This window comes from Lycorma delicatula, chromosome 8, assembly GCF_047948215.1.
Source record: "Lycorma delicatula isolate Av1 chromosome 8, ASM4794821v1, whole genome shotgun sequence".
Classification (NCBI taxonomy): domain Eukaryota; kingdom Metazoa; phylum Arthropoda; class Insecta; order Hemiptera; family Fulgoridae; genus Lycorma; species Lycorma delicatula.
In genome coordinates, this window is record NC_134462.1 from 107,787,199 (window position 1) to 107,810,813 (window position 23,615).

General features: G+C 27.8%; 1 protein-coding gene across 1 annotated transcript in view; it reads left to right on the plus strand.

Annotated features, from left to right (window-relative positions):
* Window positions 1–23,018, plus strand: part of LOC142328733 (uncharacterized) — a 486,470-nt gene extending 463,452 nt beyond the window's left edge. The window contains exons 5-9 of the mRNA XM_075372711.1: window positions 9,712–9,786; window positions 14,675–14,791; window positions 16,091–16,192; window positions 18,366–18,511; window positions 20,403–23,018. Of these exons, the coding sequence (XP_075228826.1) occupies window positions 9,712–9,786; window positions 14,675–14,791; window positions 16,091–16,192; window positions 18,366–18,511; window positions 20,403–20,904 (942 nt within the window). The 3' untranslated portion in view covers window positions 20,905–23,018. The remainder of the gene's footprint in view (window positions 1–9,711; window positions 9,787–14,674; window positions 14,792–16,090; window positions 16,193–18,365; window positions 18,512–20,402) is intronic.
* Window positions 23,019–23,615: the final 597 nt, after the last annotated feature.

The following is a 23,615-nucleotide window of genomic DNA, read 5'->3' on the forward strand; positions in this document are numbered from 1 at the left end:
TTACAAAGCTACTTCTATTACTAGAAATTAATGTGAAAGCATTTTCTTAGATAAAACTATATCCATAGATTTAGTAATGACAAAAAAGACTTAGTTCAGCAAATTTTAATAATAATTATATTTATACCAATTTAAATGATGTTCTTCGATCGTGTCGCATGATAATTCTTATTAATAGAAACTTACAAATATAAAACTCATAATCATAAAATACAAATCTCTGAATTATTATTATTAATAATTATTACATGACTGCCCAAAAAAGAGTGTAAGGTATTTAGGGTGTTTGTATGTAGATTTGTTCCCCATAGCATCTCAACAGTTGAAGCGATTTAGGTGTATGATCCTGCGTTGGAATCCTTACTTGTCATAGGCTATATATATATATATATATATGTTTAAATAAATTTAAAAAAATAGAAAAAATTATAATATATACAAAATTGTCACCTGCACACTTTTTAATTAAAAATTAAATTGCTGTTTAATTATTATCCTATATTAAACAGCAATGTTTGTCAGCAATTTTTTTTTATGTCATTTTTGAATGTTTTGATGTTTGTCGTGCTGTTTTATTTTTAATATTTATCTCTTGTTTTAAAATGTTAAGCAATTAAAAAATGTAAAAAAACTTATATTAAAAATGGCAACATAAAGATAAGCAGAATTTTAGAAGAAGAAGTCAAAGTATAATGTTGTTACATACACAAAAACAATTTTGTTATCTTGCTTGGTAGCAGTAGAGATTGTTATTTTTCTGAATAAAGTGACCATTCACAAAGATTTAGCTTCATAAATATTAACAAATGAATGAGTTAAAATCTTTAATTTTCTAAATCGTTCTAATTAAAAATGTTAACTTACCCTTGAACTTATAAGTATTAATGTGCAATTTAATCTTTGATAAAAAGAATAATCACTTATTGTTAAAAAATAACAGTATCTACCTCTATCAAACTAGCCAATAGAACTGTTGTCATGTAACTTGATACAATACTTCAAATTACAAGAAAATACTGTGTTATACTTCGGTTCTCATTTTTAATAACTTACTGTATCATTTAAAAAATCTTCCCAGAAATTATTTTTAAAATAAAATTAAAAACTTCTCTTTTATAGAAATAATATTACTCTGTAGATAAAGAAATTCTTAATGCTCATTTAAAAATTGAAAAACACAAATGTTTCATTAATGTAATTTTTTAAATTGGAAAACATTTTTTATGTTTTTTTACAAGGTACTATTATTTTATAAAAGTTTTGTTCAACAGATGTTGACATCAGTTCACAATGTTATTCGCCATATAATTTATTGTAAACTTGGTTGAAACCATCATAGTTTTTTGTGCAATTGTCAGGTTGTCTATTTTTGTGTGAGATTATATCTCAATTTTATGTTGGTCTTGAATTTTTGTTTGTTTTTGGTGTTGAATCTTAGAATTTTTAATATGTATGTATTTAAAACTTTCCTACATTGTTGAAGAAAAGTTTACTTAGAATTATTTTGGTGACATGAAAAATTTTTAAGTGAAATTGAGAGAATCTACGATTGCTTAACCTCTATGGAAATATAATCTTAATTGTGAGACCTTTGTTTTTTGTTTTTGTTATGTAGTTGTTTCTGAATGATTATTTTCTATTTATTCTCTGTTAGTACTACAATTACATTGATTATGGCTATACCATTACAGCAGATTTGAAAGTAATTAATTTTACTTTTCTATTTTAATTAAATTAATTGTTTTACTGATCAGCTGGCTGATCTATAGTGGCTATCGTGTTAGCATCTGTATTTAGAGGTTCAGAGCTTAATTCGTGGTGTAATAATTTTTATCTTTCCCCCTCTGGCTTATAGTATCAGTTGTCCACCAATCCCTATAACCATTTTGTTCTTTTGCCAGTGTCTTAAATTCCTTTCTTTTTGAAGCACAGCTTCTAAACACAGTCTTTGGAAGGGAGTCAACTGAGAAAAAATAAGCATCACGAAAAAGCATCACGGTATAGCTAATAACACAGTTCATTCAAGAATTGTGTTCAAACAATGATATTTATACTCTTTTCTGGACAGTTTTTAATCATGTTCATATTTAAATATTTCAATTACAGATTGAATTTAACCGTTGACAGATTTAAAAGATTTAAAAGATTGGATTTCATTGTTAGTTCATATTTCTTAGTAATAAAAATTTTATCATTTGTGTATATTGTGTATACATTATTTGTACAATTAATAAGTCATATAATACATGTAGGAAGCTTTGCTTCCATAGTATATCCACGCACTGACGCACTCGTTTTAATTTTTTCTCCTTTTTATACTACTTTTTCTGTTTGCTTTTCTTCTACTCTTGATCTTCCTTGTCATTTTTCTCTTTTGGCTTTGCTTCAAATATCTGCTCTGGCTTTCTGCTATTATTCATTTTTATTAAGTGATCATATTGTTGTCACCAATTATACAACAAGTGGGATCTGTCTCAACTCTTTTCTAACTGTTAATTTTAGATTTTATTTTCTCTACAACTCATCTTAGTACTTCATCTCTGAAGCTTACAACTTACTCTCGTAGTTCTCCAGCAGAGTTTAGGTTTCTGATCAGTATGCCAGTATCAGAACCTAAATGTTTTTATATATATTTTTAAATAATGCGAAATCACTGTTATATTAATTGAGCGCTATTTCATTCTTCTTTTACAAACCTCATATCGTCATTCTGAACAAAAAAAAAAGTTGTTGATCAGGCGAGTAGTTATTATGATTGTTTGATGCTGTTGATCTGGGTTTGATCCAGTCTTCCAAATTGAGTTTCAATGAATGCACCTGATGTACTTATGTCATTTGAATATCAATAACAAGATAATTCCAGCCTTGGTCAACTAGAGATTCATTAAAAGCATTCATTAAACTGTAATAATCTTGTTGTAACTATTGTCCTGTTAAAAAAAAAAATGTGTTGAATACAATGGTAAATGACATGAAGGAACCAAATGGAAGAGTAGAGTTTATAGTGTGTGGTTACGTGAAATTTTTTAATTTAAAAATTCTCTTTTTAAAATTATTAATTACTTTTCAGATGTTTTATTGAAATAGGATTAAAAAATCATAATACACATTGCTTTATGGTAGAGATGTGGCATTATTTTATTGTTGTTCCAGTTCAGCATATGGTTATATCGTACATATAAAGAAATTTATATATGAGCTTCACCAATTGGAGTTACTTTCATTGATAGTAATGATTTTTATTAAAAAGCTACTCCTAGTGGTAAAACTCATGAATAACCACTTTCAGGGATGATTTGTTTAATGGGATTTTTTTTACTATTGGAAATAACTGTTTCATTGTTGGTTGTGAATTTTGAATCATGAAACTTCCCATTGCTTATATATATATTTTTTTTTAGTTAATATCATCATCACTTTACATTAATCTACCTACCAACAACTATTTCCATATTTACAACTAACTATTAAAAATCTAGGATTAACTGAATATTTTGATTGTTATAATCATTAGTAGTATAAGAAATTATAAAAAATAAATGCAAGAGCAAGAGTAAAAAAAAATATATGTACTCGTATATAGCAGTAAAAAAAAAAGTCACACTTGCTCTCTTGTTACCTAAATTCTTTACTGGGACTGATGAGAAATTAGAATATTAAGTTCTAGTTTCTCTTAATTTGAGTAAACAGGTTAATTATTTCATTAAGTTATGTGTTTTTTTTTTTTTATTATTTGTAATATACTGTTTTTTTGCATTTATTTGGATTTACTTTTGTAACTACTGGTGATGATTGTTTAACATCTCAATTCTGTATCTAGTTGTCAACTTTTTACTTGTAAATGCTTCTCATGAATTCTGTTTGTTATTTTATTAAAGTAACTGTTTATTACGGCCCATTCTTCATATTTGTTTATTACAACTGCAAAAAAATATTTACAGGCATGATCTACTTTATTAGTTGTTTTGGTTTTAATTTATGCAAATTTAATGTAGTACAATTTTATTTTTTTGTGTAGGCTACTGAAATTTTTTTAAGTGAAACCATAGTTAAGAGTATAACATTTTTAAATAGAATGTCTCAACAGGATTATTTTTGTATTTATCTTAAAATTAATAAATCATTTTATTATTAAACAATAAAATAATAAAAAAGAAAATTAATTTATTTGATACAGTTTTATATTTGTTTTTTTTTTTTTTAAATCAATGATTTGGAATGGAGGTATGATTTTTAATTAACAAATTAATCTTAAAGCATTACTAATTTAAGATCATTTTAATGTTGTGATCATAAGTCACTAAATCCTTACTGTATGTTATCACCTACTCTGATGAAAAATGTTGCTTCATGTATTATGTATAATTTGTAAAATGCGGTTTTGCTCCAAAGAATTTTATCTGTTCTTAAAATCTTTATAAATTGATTGATGTTTCTCTGTAAAATATTTCTAGAATTGTTAGAGTCCCTGAGAAAGTTTACCGATTTTGCAAAAGATCCTTTTTCATCACATTTTAATTGGTAATCAGTAGAATGTAATTCTTTAAAAATTGATTTTTGGAATCTTATAAGCATAGCTCTTAATATCAAAATACATATAGAGTTATTATGTATTGTTAATCTTTATAGAAGAAGTGATCCTTTATATGACTTCTTTGTTACTCACCGTGCTTGTATGCAGTGTAACTGGCCTTATATTTCTATTCAATTGATTTTATTCTCATTAAATGGCAGTGCCCAACCCTATTGTGTGTATTGAATGTGTACAGTAGGCGATACATATATGTCGTATCTGATGTTTTATTTCATGGGTTCAGTTACATCTAGTGAGTACACTGGCCTAAGAAGTCATTTTCACTTGCTTACTCACACAAATATGAGCTATTTTTCTTGTTATAGTTATTACATGTTTTTATCTACGTTATATTATAGTGTGAAGTATAATCTTTGTTATGAGCAAAAATGCAGTATATATCATATAATATAAAAAAAAGAATTAATTCTAAACTTTAAAAATAATCTATCTTTATATATAAAGAATTATGATTTATTTTTATTTTTCGGTTCCGGTAAGTGAAAACTGTGGCATAATGTTGCAAAGAGGATAGGCCTAGTGTTAAATTTCCCTGTCTGATGTGCCTTATTACAAACTCTTTTGGCCACCCTTATAATTGAATATTTATTCAAAAGAATAAAATTGTGATTGCTGTTTCTGGTATTCCTTGGTGCTAAATGAATCGCAGGTGGAAGAAAAACTTGGACAGGACAATAAATTCTAGCATAAAACGTGCACTTTATAAAACTCTGCTTTTATTCAGTAGGGGAATGTATAAAATTAGATATATCAAATTCTATTTGGTACAAACAGTTTGCAATAAAAATTTTAAATGTTTAGAAATTATGTATGAAATGAATAAGATCAGTAAACTGTAAAATATATGTAATTGCTTTAGACCTATATATATATCAGAACTGTAATAATTATTTATTTATAGTCAGATTTTCTTTATATGATTATATGAAAACTTATACGCCAATAAGTTTTAATGTAAACATCTTATTGACAGGTAGGATGTTTACAGTGATGAAAAAATCACTTCATAAAATTTCCACAACTAGAAGTCAACCTTTAAGAACAACAAAAATTTATAACTTGTAATCTGAAAATTTAAATTGCAACTTCAATTTGTTACTAAAACAACAATTTCTGTCAGTCTTAATTTAAAATAAATAAGAAGATTATTCATATTCTTGAATCTGAATTACGGTTTCTTTTACTGCTTTATTTCATATAGCCTTCCATCAACACTTAAAATATCTCTAGAAGCGTTTTAGGAAATTATTTTAGCCATTTGGAAAATAGTAAGTTATAAACTGATTCTCATTGTTGATAAATGCATACTTTTTTTTGCATGAAGACGGTTCCGGGAGGTGCCTTTACCTCTAGTCGCCAGACGAGGGAAACGCCAGGCCCGGCTATGCCGTTCCCAGCCTCCGTCACTCAGCAACCGGGATTCGGTCTTTTGTGCTTCCCCGGAGGGACGGCACCGCCGGGACTTAGTCTTTTAACTTAGTGGCTCGAGAGTCCCCGCACTTCATTACCACCGTCCACCCGTGTAAGCACGGGCGAACGGCAGTTTCGTACGGAGCTGCCCCTCACCATCTAGTTTCCCAATATTTCAGTTGCAGTATTCCCGACACAAATCCCGTCACAGTGTCGAAGTCCACCGAACTTCGTAACATCGTTCCAACGATGGTCCCCACCTCGAGTTGTCCAGTTACGGCAGTACAGTCGCGGTGTTCCTCGTCCCACCGCGGGTACTGGAATATCACCCGTTTAGGCGTGTCTAACTCTTGACAGTTGGGGCAAAAGTGGTCTTCAGCTCTTCTTCGTCCACACAGGTATGAACGATAGACCCCATGGCCGGTCAGGAATTGTATCATCCAGAATCCCAGTTCGCCTAACTTCCATACTTAGATTGTTAAATACACACTCATCTTTGAGATCCTATGCAAAAATTACAGTTTTTGTTTATTACATCTTATTCTGCTGATCCCCCATCTTTCTCTATGCAAACATTCAGCTTGTTTACAATCACTCTTCTGTCAGAATGGATGAAAACAACTTTATAGATAGTTATTTGATAACTATTTTGCTGGAATATTGGTTATTGTATTTGAACATGGTAAAAGACGACAGCTATCCAAAAGTAACTTACATTTTGAAATAAAAAACCAACCAAATAAAAAAAGAAATTTTGTTATATACATTTGAAAGGGATAATTTTAAACTATTTTTCTACATAGTCACCATTTAAATCGAGGCACTTATTATAACGACGCATAAACTTTTCAATTCCTTCTATGTAGAAATCTGCACCTTAGATTTTTGGCACCCATCTTGCACAAATCTTATGATAACTAAGCTTCCTGGACAATTTCATGCAGTAAACTTCGTGAAATTTGGGGGAAATGAAGTGAGAGTTCTCTAATCATAATGCGGCAGTTTTCACGAATTTTATTGTTGATTTTCATTGTCAGTTCATCAGTCTCAAGGCTAGGTCGACCACTGCGGTCCTCATCATGAACATTGGTGCAGCCATTTTTAAACTGAATGTACCACTGCCTCACTCCACCATCACTCATTATTCCATCTCCATATACCTCACAAAATTGCCAATGAATTTCAATTGGTTTGAGATTTTTTGCCAGTAAAAACCTAATCGCTGAATGCACCTCACAACTCGCAGGATTTTCTATTGAAGTGCACATTTCAATAATTCACAACGAGCAAAGTAGAAAAATCACAGTCCACATGCTACGAAAGCTTGATGCGTACTGAGTGTAGAAACGTTTTAAAACCAAGATGGTGGCTTTATCACCACCTATCTCCATACTAGGCACAAATGTAAGTTACTTTCTGGACTGCCCTGGTATTATCAAATTTGTTCACTATTTTCACTATAACACATGTAATATCCCTAAGGTATGAGAGGCAGCAGGAAGAATTTTTTTCTTAGAGTAATGATGTTTGCTATTCATGCAGTCCATGTGATGATGAGAATATAGGTGTCATTTGTAGGGTTGAATTTTAATGGGTATGGGCATGATGATTTCGGCAATATTTTTTGCTCAGTGAAGAATAGGATGGAAAACCGCTTCACTCTCATTTCTTATAATAAGACCAATATATGATTGCTTTTGTGGTTGAGAATAGTTAGCTATTCTGTTTTTAAGTATGGCTTATTATTCATGACTTGCCATTTAAAAATGTCAGTTGTGATATGTAATGATAATGTACGTTTGTTTGTTATTACATAAAGCAGGTGAATGGTAACAAAATTTATGTTTCATTTGAAATATTACATAATGGGTTAATAGTAAGTGAACTTTTCATTGGGTTAATTATTAATAACCTGTTTATTAATATATTATGTAAGTTTATTGTTTTTTTTTTTCCATTTCAACTAATGAGTGGTAATAGATTTTATTATTAATTAGTAATTAGTTTAGTTATGTGGTAATTAATTTTAAAAATTGTGAGAAAATTCACATATAACATTTTATTTTGGTTGTGATTTTTGTGCATATAAATTAATTAAATTAATGTTACCATTTAAATTCTGGTACTCTAGTTATGTGAACTAAAAGTTTTATCTACTTTTTGTAAAATATAACTGTTCATATTTCAATTATTTCTGAGTCAAAATGTTTTTTTTTTTTTAATTTACTTCTCTTTATTCTTTCTTTTTGTATCTCTTTTCTTTGTATGTATCCCATATTAATTATTCCTTTCTTCTTTACATGTCATTCTGACATCTCTATCTATTACTTTCTCTTTATCTTTTTCTTATGACTGTAATTTTTTCTGTTCTTATCTTGTTGTCAGTGGTACAGTTGAAGAAATTATCTGTCCATTTCACTTGTCCACAATATCTTCCTATGATTTGAATTTTTTTGGGGCTTCATTAATTAGTTTTTCCGCATGTCTACACATCTACCTTTCCTTTACCATTAATTAAAACCTCATTTTATATATCTGTGCTTTTTTTCGGGTCTTTTTTCACATTGCAGTATAGTTAATCCTAATGGATATATTATGTTATTTTGGTTTTGCCTTTATTAGTACAAGTACTTTTGTCAAAATAAATTAGGTATATTACATTATTAACTTCTATATTAATCGTTTCCTATTGCTTTCTGTAGGATTGTTATTGCGAAGAGTGTATTATTTCTTTATTATAATATGAGTTCTTGTGTAATTAATTAGAAGAAAGATATGTGAAGAAAAATTATATCTATATGCTACAGTTTTGAGTTAGTATCTTTAGGGCTAGCTTGTACAAATGATTTTCATTCAGCAATTTAAGTATTAATGATTGAAACAAGTTAAATATTTCAAGTCTAAAAATCATAATTTTTTTGATATTAAAATAGAGAAATAATTTTTTTGCAGAACCATTCTTCTAAAGCATATACTGAAAAGCAATATAGCAAACATTAAGAAAAAAAGAAGAAAGTGGACTTATTGGGGACATATTCTCCTACATTATGAAAAAATATCATTTTGTACTATTTATAATTCTGTAATTAGTTTAATTATTAATGTAGCAACTTTAAACTTAAAAAGAAATTTAGTTCCAAGTCTTCACATTTTTGTTTCTAAAAAAAAAAGTTGAAGCTAAAATAAAAGAAAAATTTTATCCTCTTATTTTTACTTTAAAACCTGGAGGAATGTAGCAAATCTATTTTAATAGTAAGACAAAAATAAATGAAATTTATTTTTGGAAATGTGATTTATTTAAAATTAACAAGACTGAATTTGTAAACAATTACATAGAGACTTTGAATGATATTGACTAGACTGTTAAAAGGTGTGATAATTTTATTAACAAATTCTTATGAAATATTTCCTTAGAAAAAAATAAATAAAAAATCCTTGAAATGGATCACTCAAGGAAACAAAAATCAGGAATTCTAATGAATTCCTGATTTTTTGTGCATTTGCACACAAAAAAAAAAATTATTTGTATCATGCTCCATCTATATCCCAGCACTCCAAAGGAACTAGTGCACTAACATATGAAAAGTTTAAGGATGGGTATAAAAATTACAGAGTTGGGTATTATGAGCTTTCTACATTTATAAGTGGTAAATGTTATTACATCTTGGTACTTTTATCATTTTTTATGATTAGTGTTTCTTTTTCAGATAAGGGAAGAAAAAGAAAGGATGGGTGAATGGAAGGATAAACTGGAAAGAGAGAAAAATGAAGCTTATAGACAAGTAAGTATGACTTCTTATTATTGTATTATTTATAATAACTACAGTTTTACTAGAATCTGTGGTTAGCATTATAGTGCAGAAGCTTAATCCCTAATTATAGTGCAGAGGCTTAAGTAGCCTGGCTTGTCTGATTACATTTAAATGCCAACATCTTTTTAGTACTGTCGCCAACTACAGTTTCATTTCTAGCTTCTAGTTAAAACATCCTTGCCTGCAAATCATGGATGTAACAATCTGCAAATACACTTATTACATGAATAAGTTATAATTGTATGCATCAATTCAAGAAAGATGTCTGAACATCCCCATAGTGTCATATGAATCCACTAATCAGTATAATAATTATAAAGTGGAAAGTTCTTTCGTAGATTAGTAACATGAAGAAGCAACCCTGTGGTACAATACTGATGATAATTTATATAGTAAGAATTATCCATTATAGGCTTTGGACTGAATAAGGTGGTAATTATCTGTATCACCTGATAGTTAGATGATTTGTCATCTTAGGTACATTTTAATTGAAAAATATATATACACCCTTTTTTTTAACAATAATAAGTTTTACATGATTCATGTTTTCTATAAAATTCAAACATTAAATTCTAACATTCACCTCTATTTCTCTCTGCTTAAATTATTATATTTTGCCAAAATCATTTGATGATTTATCTTAAATATATGTGGGCAGAACACAAAATTGGGTTTGAATGATATCTGTATACAGTATGGCTAGACTATATCGATTACATCTTTTTTTCTTTCTTGTACAAACTAAAGGAAATATTGTGATCGTGAAAAATTTCAGTTTTCAGATTTCAATGGACATATCCATTTTGACCATCTCTGAATCCATTTTGACTAGTTTCGGCATGACATCTGTACGTAACTCAAAAAAGAGATTAGCCGTAGGATGTTGAAATTTTAGATTTAGGACTCTTGTAATATCTAGTTGTGCATCTCCCCTTTTGATTGCAATTGACTGAACCATAAGTGTTCAGAAAAGCCCAAAATATCCTTATTTTGCCCATAATTTTTTAACTGCAGTAAAAGACCTCATTGGAGAGCTAGCTTTTCAATGATATCACAAGTTGTACTTTTTTTCATTGGTTCCAGAGTTATATCCAAATAAAATTTTAATTAATGAAATACTTGGTTCTTACAAGAAAGGCACATTGGTTTGAATCAGACATTATCTCCTTTTTTTTTAACATTAAAAAAAAAACAAATTATTTTTTTTTAACATTAAAAAAAAAAAAATTATTTTTTCTTTTTTTAAATTTAAATATATTGATTTATTAATTATTAACTCATGGTTGTAAATTAGTTTTACAATAAATAATTCATTAATGAGTAAAAAAAAAAAAAATGAAAAAAATTACAAGTTATTAGTGAAGTAAAATTTTATGTACTTTTAAAAATTTGTGTATGTAATTTAAGCATCATTATATTTATGTACATGTAATAGATTTGGTGAAACATCTGATTATTTAATATTAATTGAAAATTATAATTTAGAATTGTATTATTTTTGGATATACTAGTTTAATTTGTGTTTAATTTTATTTAATTATTCTGGAATTTCTGTTTAAAATTAGCCTGTTAAAGTCATTTAAGTTAGGTCTTTTTATGTTAAAGTTAAGTACAGGGAGACTTAAAAATAGACCCTCACAACAACAACATATACACTAAGGCATACATGCCTGATCTTAAATAAATTGCAAAAAATTATTATTTTTTAGTTCATTACTCCTTTGATATTGTCAGACAATATTCTCCTTAAGTTGGAGTTGATCATCATTTCGTTTATTTGTTTACGTTGTCAATAATTTAATCTCTCTTTGGTTTGATATAATTCTTCTGATCTTAATTTGTAGATAATACTTAATGTTTAAATTCTTCCTGATGTTTAAATTCTTTTAAGGCAGTCAGCTGTAATATCTAACAAAATCTATTTATATTTATTCCTGAAAGGAATCTGGTAGTGTTCAACCTTCTCTTGATACCTCTAAACTTACAAGCTAAGTTACAAATAAACTGAACTATATTTATTAAAAGAATTGTGTTGGATACTTAGGTCATCAGATGTAATGTCACTGGATTACTGTCAGTGAGAGCATATGAAGACTTCAGTAAATGAAAAATTAAATTCTGAAGAAGAGTTCATATTCAGAATTACAAAATTGCTAAATTTGTTTTTAAAAACCTTGAAACAGCAAAAGCAGCAATCTAAGGTTTATGGAGCTAAATATTGAAATTGATGTAGTAGTAGTTGAGGAATTAAACATTAAGATAGAAGAAAGAGAACACAAAATACCAGAATTGGTGTGAGGGTTTTGTTATTTATATAGTTTTATTATAATTAGATGTCAATTTAGATATCAAAAGCAGATTGGCATAAGCAAGGAGAGTAACTTTCATATATAAAAAAGATTGCTGGTAGAGATCTAAGAATTAGGAAAAAATCCTTGAAAATATTTATATGGCGTATAGTGCTTCATGGTAATGAAATAAAGACATTGGAAGAACAGAACGGAATAGAGGGTTTGAAATTTGGTGTTATAGATGGATATTAATAATTAGATCCATAAAATTTGAAATAAAGTGGTCTTATGATGAAGTGGGGAGGAGAGATTGTGAGAGAATTTTGTAGAAATAAACAGATTTGATAGATTATATATAGTGATGTGCAGAGAGTAAGTTGAAGGTTGGAATTTACAAAGCAGGTAGCTGTGTACAGAGAATGATATAGTTGTGTTCAGGTTGAAATATAGTACAGAACAGAAAAAACTGTTGAAATCTGTAATAAAGATAAAGTTAAAGGAAATATTATTATTAATCTTTTGCAATGATATAGCGTCGGATAACACACATTCTTACCAATTGGAGTTGGAGATCTAGAATAATTTTCTATTTTTATATATTTCTATTTTCTTTGTTAATTGTGGTTATGCCTATTGTTATTGTTGTGGCTTATGTTTCAAATAATGGGGACAGCATATCATTCTTTAATCTGTTATTAATAGCAAAACCTTTTCAATTCTTCATATGCCTAGTAATCTATGTGCTTTTTTTGAGATTTTTTTAAATGTGGCACTAAGTATGGTTTAGTCACATAAACAATTGTTGATTGTGTGAATAAAACCCTGTCCCAATAAATTCTTTAAAGATTGAGGAGAATGTTAGTTCCCAAGCTTTTATTTTCAAGTATCCTTGAAAAACCCCATTATGCAGAGATAGTAGGAAAAAAATTATGAGTATTTTGAAAATTCTATTTAGTTTATGTAATTATTATAAAAATTGTGTTTATGATTACATCAGAAATTAACTTATTTGTCTTCTAATACAAATGAGAAATGTAGATGAAAACCAATGTGGATAGAATACAGTTAATGCATTAAATTTTATGGTAGTGTTACCACATCATTCGGTAAGAAAAACTAATTTATTCCAGTAATTTTTTATTAAGCCTGACAACTTGTATCTGCTTCTTATATGTTCTTGCTTAATTTTTTAAAGTTTTTTTTTTAATCACATAATACAAGGAATACCTTGTGTTGTTGTCACATAATACAAGGTCTGTTTTCTATTTTGTAACATTTCAGTGGAAATTTCAGGAGATTATTTAAATTACCCTCGGAATCTGATAAATTTAATTAAATCGTAGTATTTTTTGTTTTGTCTACAAAATGTTCCAGAAATATATTACCAGATAACATATAAATTTATATTTTATTTGGTATTATGCAGTAAGAATATTCAATTTCTTTCCAATTAATTAATGAATATTTAATAAATGAAGTACTTATTTTATTCTATTAATTTATTTTAGATTTTCAAACTTTCGTTTGAACATTACCCACGTGAAACTAATTCGACAATTGACCAATGTTCAAGTAAGTTATATAGTGATACAGGTAATTTATCTATCAACCACGAATGAACACTGATGTAATACTGATATATTATTATTCACCATATAGTTACTTTTTTAAAGTTAATTTCTATATTAATTTTAATGGGAAATTAAAATTACGTTTTTATTTTTGTTTCTGAGATTCGCTACAATATTGCATGTAACAGTTGGTACTCTGATTTCCGTTTCCGAAGATGGATTCACTTGCAGCTGTATCCTCGTGTGCTGTGGTTGTGGGTTTAAATTTAGTTGGTATATTTTATCGTTTGCCATGGAAAAATTATGTTACATTAACATAATTGTTACTGAGACTTATTATTTGGAGTTATCTTGCGTAGCAAAACAAGATGATATATCAAATTGATGTAATCATTGTCGTCATGATTCTTAACAACATGCGTGTTTCCCGTATAGGTATGGAAACGATTTTATAATTATTTTTAAATTGTACATTTTGTTACTTAAGATTTTTTAGTTTCAGTTCTCCCGATTGTGAAAACTAACTGCTTATTTACTTAAAATTATAAAATTGGTAACGTTTATCTTTGACACAGAATTTCAATTAATAGATCATCTTTTTAAAAAATTATTTTTTCTTGTTTTATACCAAAATCGCAAGATATGTGTCATTTTTTAATTTATATTCATTGAAAAGTATTTACGTATTATAGATGGCGTTACGTTAAATTCCTTCCTACTTAATTTGTAATATTATGTATTCCATCCCGACTAATTTTTATCTGTGCTTAAGAGTAGTAATTACCATTATTTGCTGTATTATTTGAGACCCTTCTACAGAAACAGAACTTTAAATTTAACCCGACTTAGATTTCCTAAAGTAATTGTGCAGTAAAGACTGTGATGTATAAGCATTCAGTTTATGAGGAATTTTTATTATGAGATTAATATTATATGCAAGTCTTTATTGCTCTGCAATATTAGCAGTAAATTTCAATACAGTTTACTTATTTTCAGTTGAAACTCCAGGCTGAAGAGTCAGAAATTACTCGTCGCCGACTAGAGCGTGCAAGAAATGACGTTGTGAGACAAGTAACTGCTATTGTTGCTGAAAAAGATTCACTAGAACGAGAGGTATGATAAATAGTTTTTTCCAGTTTACAAAATTAGTATTTGTTTTTCATTTTTGTTTTTGCCCCTGGTTGTTGGTGGTGATAAATCTAACAAAACTTTTCATTTTTATTAGCAAGTTTAACTTAATATTATTTTTAAACATTACACTGTTGGCGAAACAGTGTAGAGTACAAAAGTAGGCGATACTTCTGTACTTGTCCTCAGGTCGCCAAAGTTGGCCACTAAAGCACCTGATAGTACTACGTTATACGTTTAGAAATTGATTTGTTATTAATGATTAGTTTTATTAATTTATATGTACATTTACTTGTCTGTGTTTAACTTATTTGTTCTTTGGTAGTATCAAAAACTAATATGCTGAATACAATGCAGTTTAGCTGTGCGTATGGCTAATTATTAAAGGCTTAGAACATGCTCGCATTTCAGTATAAAAAAATTATTGGGGATTTACTTTAGTGTTAGCAGTGATTTTTGCTATTTAAGAAATCATTTTTAAAAATAAAAATGTTTGCTTGTAGGAAAATTTGATAAAATTGTGTGCGAATATCCAATCTTAAATGATCAATTGAGTGATGATTGCAAAAACATAAGGAAAAAGTCCTAATTTTGTTAGCGATTAGATTTATAATTTCTTCAAAGTAGAAATTGCTTATTCAGTAATAAATGTAAACGTGTCTTCATCCTTTCTTAGTTATCAAGGTATGAAATCCATTTCGTTTTACCCTATATTATTGTTAATCTGTTATCTTCAAGTACCTGGATGAAAAAAAAAATAGAAAACGAGATTATTCATGAAACATTCTCATTACTTAATAATTATCATTATTTTTCCCCTAACTTTAAATTAGTGATTTAGATAATATAAAATAACTAGTATAAAAGTTATTTTTGGTAAGATCAGAGACAGCAGCTTGACTAAATAAAATAATAAATCACTTAAAATAGAGATATTCATATTATAATAATTTTTGGTATACTAACACCCTCTCCTAATTCTCTTTAATGTAATTGAGTCCTTTTCATCTGATTACCAGTGCATTCTTTTCAAAAGTTGACAGAAATAATGCTTTGGTGTGAAAAACTTTGGAATTTATTGCCATTATACCGCCAAATATTTTGCAAAGTCTGTAGAAGATTTAAAGCAGTTATCCATGTATTATCTGAAATGAAATATCTTCCTTACCTGTTCTGATGTGTAATGACTAAATTTTTTTTCTTTTATACTGTTGGTGCGATAGTTGAGTTCTATTAATTCATTGTTCATAACTTATTTTATTGTTAATGTTTTTTTTGTTTCAGAATGAACGTTTGAAAGAAGCTCTTAGAGATATTGAGAGGAAAAGTTACAGACGCAGTGCTTACAGAAGGAGTAATACAAATCTGCAAGGATTAGAAAAAGAGGTATGTAGTAATTACTTTTTTTTATAACATTTGAGCTTTATATTTTTGTTTTTTAATCGGGTAATTGCAGTGATAAAACATTTTTTGATTGTAATGTAGATTTCACCTGTAACTTATTATTATTGCTTTTGTGAGATTATCATTATTTTTAACAATAATGATTAGTTTTTATTTGTCAAAAGAAATAATTAAAGATTTATTATATTTGAAATATTGAAAAATGATTAAAAATATAACTTTTGTGGACGTCAAAGGAAGTAAATAAAATTTCAATTGTTTTGGGTGAGGGAGAGATAATTACTGTAATTCTTACCCTCAGTCACAGTCTATACATTATTTTAAACTGTAAAGCAGATTTTATCTTCTACTGAAGGCAAGGTTAAAGATTGTGCCATTTTTTAATCTCATAATTGTTGTTAATGTCTGTATTGTTGTTGAGAAATATACTTTTGCAGTTATGTAAATATATAAAGACATATTTTTATTTCAGTTAACATAAATTACTTTATAAAAACATGATCTTCCTAAAAAGCACCACTAGTGATAAAAAATGTAACTTTTGTGGACGTCAAAGGAAGTAAATAAAAATTTCAATTGTTTTGGGTGAGGATATGATTGGTCCTATAATTTTTATTCTCAATCGCAGTTGATACATTATTTAATGTGAAAAAAAGTTGATTTTCTTTTCTTTATGATGTGTAATCACATAATTTTAGGATAAAGTAAATGTAAGTTCTGAAGTTCTAGAATTTAGGTTCGAGTGTGTCCATATGTTTAGATTTTAAATATTAATAATTACAGTATTATTAATATAGGGATTTAATATTTCTTCTGTCGCCTTAACACCTGCAGTGTTTATGTTGGATGAAAATTATTAAAATTTACTCTGTTAAAATAAGAAACTTTTATGGTTTTAATTAACGTACATGATATAATAAGACATTTTTATTTTTAACTTTGTACCCTTGGTAATTGAATTAAATTGGGGATATTTTTCATCTTCCTAAAAAGCACCACAAGTGATAAAAAGTGTAACTTTTATGGACGTCAAAGGAAGTAAAGTAAAAAAAATTTCAATTGTTTTGGGTGAGGGAAAGATAGTTACCATAATTCTTACTCTCAATCGCAATTGGTACATTTTCTTGATTAAACAAAGTAAGTTTGGATATGTTTACTGATGATTATTCTTTTTTCCATGTTGTCTGTGCATGGCTGTTAATATTTTCTGTTTGTGCTAGATTTAGTGTTAACTGAGTACAGGGTAAGGGGTTTTTTTTTATACATGCTGTTGCCAATAAAGGATGTTATTGTTTTAGACAAGGAATTTTTTTTGGAAGGTAAAAATGACTTGCAAAGTTACTTATGGCAGCATTTTTCATTCATATGCTAGTATTGAGCAGATTATTTGAATTTTATATATGTGAGGATCTTCTAATTATAATTGTATGGATTAAGTTTGTTTGTATTTTAATTTTAATTTTGTTCTCTTGGTAATTCAATTAAATTGGGAATGTTTTTCACCTTCCTAAAAAGCACCAGTAGTGATAAAAAATGTAACTTTTGTGGACGTCAAAGGAAGTAAACTAAAATTTCAATTGTTTTGGGTGAGGGAAAGATAGTTACCATAATTCTTACCCTCAATCGCAATTGGTACATTGTCTTGATTAAACAAAGTAAGTTTGGATATGTTTACTGATGATTGTTCTTTTTTCCATGTTGTCTGTGCATGGCTGTTGTTAATATCTTCTGTTTGTGCTAGATTTAGTGTTAACTGAGTACAGGGTAAGGGTTTTTTATTTGTTTTTTTTTTATGTATATATATATATATATATATGCTGTTGTCAATAAAGGATGTTATTGTTTTAGACAAGGAATTTTTTTTGGAAAGTAAAAATGTCTGCAATGCAAAGTTACTTGCGGCAGCATTTTTCATTCATATGCTACTACTGAAGAATTGAATTTTATATATATATGTGAGGATCTTGTAATTATAAGTGTATGGATATTATTAACGTCATTAATAATAATAGTTTGCTAATTAATTCTATTTCTATTTTGTTTTTATTGTTAGGACGTATTTGAGTGTTGTGATCATTATAGAATTAATTTTTTTTGCCAGTATTTAGATAAATCTAGAATCAAAGTTTTATTTTTTGCTTTATTTGTGTTAAAGGTGTGTGATCTGAAATTAGTTGCCAAACAGAGTGCCACATTAAATAGCCAACTAAAGAAGGGAATGAAACATTTGGCGATGTGTCGTCGTCGTAAGTGTAGTGTATGTTCATATACACGTGCAACATTTGGTGAATATGCTTCAGAGTGAGTGTCTAATTTTTGTATAATGTGTTCATTCAGTTTTTGGAGGGAAGATAAATAGTTTTTGATTTTAGTATATTTTAGAATAAATGGATAAAACTCTGTTTATCCTGTGTGAAATAGTATTAATTGCTGAAAATTACCGTTTGCTGATAGTGGGCAAAACCCACTGCCGGTTGCTGATGTTTTTTTTCTATGAGAAAATTATTCTTTTGAATGAATGATTTTATTTCTTGCAAAATACATTAGGCTTAATACTATATTACAAAATTTGAAATGAGAATTTTAGAGGTATATTTATATTTTATTATTTTTTTGTTGACGCTACTCTTTAAAATTTCTTGACTTATTAAAGGTAAGATAGGACATAGATTGAAAAGTAAGGTACTCCTGAGAAGTATCTGTTTAGGGACATACCAGTATATATTTTTTACAACAAAAAGGTTTCTGTGTACGGTACATAAAATAAAGGTTATAGTTCATATTCTCTGTATTGTGTTATCAAAGATAAAAGCTATGTATAAAAATTCTTCCTGTATTTCTGTAGTAGCATGACAGCAATTTTAGGCTGGGTTGTGCTTTTCATCCGTGAAGAACTTTAACCATGAGTAGTAGTGGATTCCTTTTTGACGGATGATTTTTATTTTTATGTAATCTTGGAGATACTTATAAAATTTATGCTCTGAAAGTTGAGGACTGTCATATATTAATGAAAATTTATTAGCGCTAATTACAATAAATATACATTAACACAACAGTCATTCTGCTGATCTTTATTTATTCAAGTCTGTTGAAACTGTGAATGGCATTTTCTTTATAATGAAAAATATTAACTTTGAACATTATTTCTCCTTTTATAGCAAGGAGTAATTGATAGATGTAAAGTAAATAGCAATTTATAAATTTTCTCTTGCTTTTGTTTACATACATGCTGCTGTTCTAGTGATTGCTTTTTAATAATAATAATTCTTTTTTTTTTATTATTAATATTTTGTCACTAATATCTGTGAAAGTTGATTAAAACCGAAACATATTCAAATTTTTTTTTTTAGAAAAATAAAATTCCTTTCATGCATTGAGACAATTGCAATAAAATATGAGATTGTAAGAAATAACCTTAAAAGAAAATTAAGTTCTGTTTCAGAAGGTGTCTATTAAATCTACTTCTGTTTCAGTAGGCTATTAAATTTGTAAGAAATTTCGTGTAATTATTTTTTTTAAATCATGATTTACCCGTTACAGTCATGTAACTCAGTTTAATTCATGAAATTACTGATACAGGATCAGTATTTGCGTGTAGTTATCAGCAATTATTTACAAGAAAAATAAATACTTTATAAGATAAAAAAATACTAATTTCTGATACTTCGTTCTCCCATTCGTAAGTAATTTCTTGAAAAATAGACCTTTTATTCACACCCTATCTCGTATTCACTGTTATTATTTTTTATTGTCTTCTACAAGATTTTTCAACATAGTTTTCACTATCTGTTCATATGAACTAAGAACAGGTTTTTGCATAAAAGTAGGGGAAAATTAGCTAAGGGGAACATCAGTGCTAGATTTCAATTTTCCTGCTTATCTAATCTAAAATCTCTTTTCAACATCTTTTTAATTTAACCTAACCTTCATTGGTAGTTGTTTATCAGAGTGTATATAGTTGTTACAAATTTTATTGTATTTTCCTTTGTTGCATAAGGTCAGAGTTGTAAAAATCATTATCACTTGATCAGTAACTGTTTATAATTGCTGTATACAGTTCTATAATTCAGATGTTATTATCCACTATTTGTTCTCTCTTATTCATATAATTATATACAGTATGTTTTAGTCCTGAAAGTAGTCAATTCATTCACATAAAGTCAAAGAATTATTTTTTTATTAAATTTTTCAGTGGCAGCAGAGGAAAGTTATTCTCTTGCTTTCAAGCCCCATTTGGTGAGATTCGGAAACGCGGGAGATCTACGCACGCGGTTGCATCAACATCTGGTAATTTTCATTTATATTCTGAAACAGATATGTTAGCAGAGAGATTATCTGAGATGTCACTTCCGACTCCGCCATCACCTCGCCCGTCCCAGTGTACGCCATCTCCTTTGCCGTTGCAACATATGTCATACATCGATGAAGTTACATCTAGCAGTAGCGATGGTGAGGCTGATGAAGAAGAATTAAGATATCCACAGACCGATGCGTCGACAACATCTTCTGCACCTCATGCTTTTTCATCCGATTCTGGGTTTTCTTCAGAGTTATGCGAATCTTCAACTACGCCAGCACGATCATTTCACATGCATCGAGCTACTAGATGGACATCGTCTTTCAGGAAACTTATACGTAGAGTCTCATCTAAAAGACAGCCTTCATCATCTTCATCTCACAATTCTACTACTTAAATCTGAAATTGAAATTTTGTTTTTAATTTTATTTATCAAAGTTATTTGGTAATATATTTTTGTATAAGATTAGTAATTTTTGTTATATTACATTAATTTGTTAAATAGCTGTAAAACAGGGTGTAAACTAATTCTTATACTCTCGCATAATTTAACGAATATGTTATATTCGTGCACATTCATATGAGATCAGGCAAAGAAAAATGATTGTCTCTTGATTAGCCAGAAGTTTTTTAATATTTTTGCTTTTAATAAATTAGCAGTTTTTTTTTTTTCAAGAATTTGACAAGGCATTTCTTTTTTACAGAGAGTGTATGTATCAGAAAATAACCATTGTACGTGATTTTTTTTTTCCTGTAAAAATCTAGATGTATCTTATGTAGATGTATAATGTATGTATTCTTCAGTATTTACATATTTGTTTATTTACTTTTTTAAGTTGTGTAAATTTGTATTTTGTTAAAAGTTTGACAATATTTGCAAGATACAGTATTACTATATACAATGTATAATTTTTTGGTATACGTACAGAAGATATTTCCTATATCAAGTTATTTTCATAAACGATTTTCATTTATTCATATTATATTAATGTTCAATATAAATATATAAATTCTTTCCCTTTTACTTATATGAATTGCTAATCATTTTTTAATCAAATTTGGACGTAACAAAAAACAGACATTAACCTATCTATCTATCTGGCTGCTGTTATTAAATAAACTGTCGATATTGTTGGAAAGTATGAGGTTGTTTGTAAATACATAAGTACTGTACTAGTATAATTTGATAATTATTTTCTAAATCACATTGATTGATGCATTGTTTTATGAATAAGAAGCTGATTTTCTTTTCTTTGTATAAAAGGAATTGCATATTTTAACGATTTAAAATGCTGTGAAGGATTATGTGAGAGTATACAATTCTTTTTCTGCTGTTATGATGTGCTACATTATTATAATATCCCTAGTTACTATTGTATTTGATAGATCTTTACAGCAATGAAATTTGAATAACTTCTAAAGGGTATTAAAATAGTTACTAGATCTCTGATTTTTTTAATATATATAGTTATGTATAATTTGATTTACAGTTTTGTCATTCAATAATTAAAATGCTGGTTGTGATTATTATTCATTGTTACTTTTATGTTATATATATTTTTCTAATAACTACTCTTTTTATTTTATAAAAATTATAACTGAGAAATAATTTCTTTTTTTGTAGCGATTCTATCATTAATAGTTGATTTATGTATATTTGTTATGCCTACAATAATTTATATTTTGTTTCACTGATCCATATATATCTAGTTAATCTGTAACTTTACATTATATATAGTTTAATACAAGTCTTTAAGGAGGTTTGTGAAGAAATTATCAATAATTTTTTTAATGTAAGACGTGCATATATGTCTTGAACAGCAGTCTCGGGTTGACTGTTACTCAGACTTGAAAATTTTGACAATTTTTTCCAAGATTTTTTTTATAAATCTTTCTGAAGAATTTGAGAGTGACTAAACTGGTTAGACAGGTATCAAATTTTTTGAGCTTTCAAACTTTGGTGATGATATACATATAATAAGATTGTTGATAGCAATTAAAAGTGCCACTCTGTTCAGAGATTGTTTTCTGCTTTCTTCAGATTTTATGTTGTGATATTTTGTGTTGCTATATATTTTTCTCAACAAATTTCTACACAAAGTGAATATGTACTCCTGATTAATTATTACACCTGAGACTGTTGTCAGGGAGTTTCTAAAATTTAAAATTTTTCCTTCTTTTCTTTTTTGTAATCTCTTGAAACATTGATCACTTCCTTTGTTGATTTTATGAATATTTATTAAACCTTTCATTTAATTTTTGATTATTTTTGCGCTTTAAAAATCTCTTTTTTATGTTTTGTTAATATTGCTGATTAATTTTACTTACATTTAATAAATTTTTCTCATAAAGCGCAGGAAACATTTTCATATATAATATAAAACATTTTTCTTATTTTTACAAAGTAAAGAATGCCATTCTTAGCATTCTTTTATTGAGATATAGATATTAATGTACAACTTAATATTTTTAATAAATAACTTTCATTATATTTCAATGACTTGTCTTTCATTTTAAAATTTAAGACTCCTGTATTCAGTAATTATTACTAATAACTGTATATTAATTGTAGTTAATTTTAACTAAATTAAATTAACATATGAATTAAACATATATATTCATATAATAATAATTATCATTTTTACGAATTTTGTTTATTAGCAAAATTATTATTAGTTTGTTATTGGAGTATATCTGTATAAAATTATTATGAAATATATGTGTATAGATTCTAGATATTCAGCTAATAAATATTTCAGAGTCATTAAATTATTACAGTTAGTTAAGTTTTTGATTTTAAAGAAATAATGTTGATTGGCCTGCAGGATCTCAGAATAAATCTGTTAGTCGGCTAACTGTTGCTATGAAAATGCCTACTGTGAACTTAATATTTTTCCTGAGAAGTATTCTATTTTCATTATATATTACAATGGTTGCAGCTCATAAGGCATTGCAGTCTAATTGCAAAATGCCAAACATCAAATATGAAAAAAAACTTATTGATTCCCTCCTTTCTGCTATTGCATTGTTTGTATTGCACTGTTTTGTTTAGTCTGTAGTGTTTTGTTTAATTTATTCAGTTAAGTTATTACCCATATTAAAAGTTAT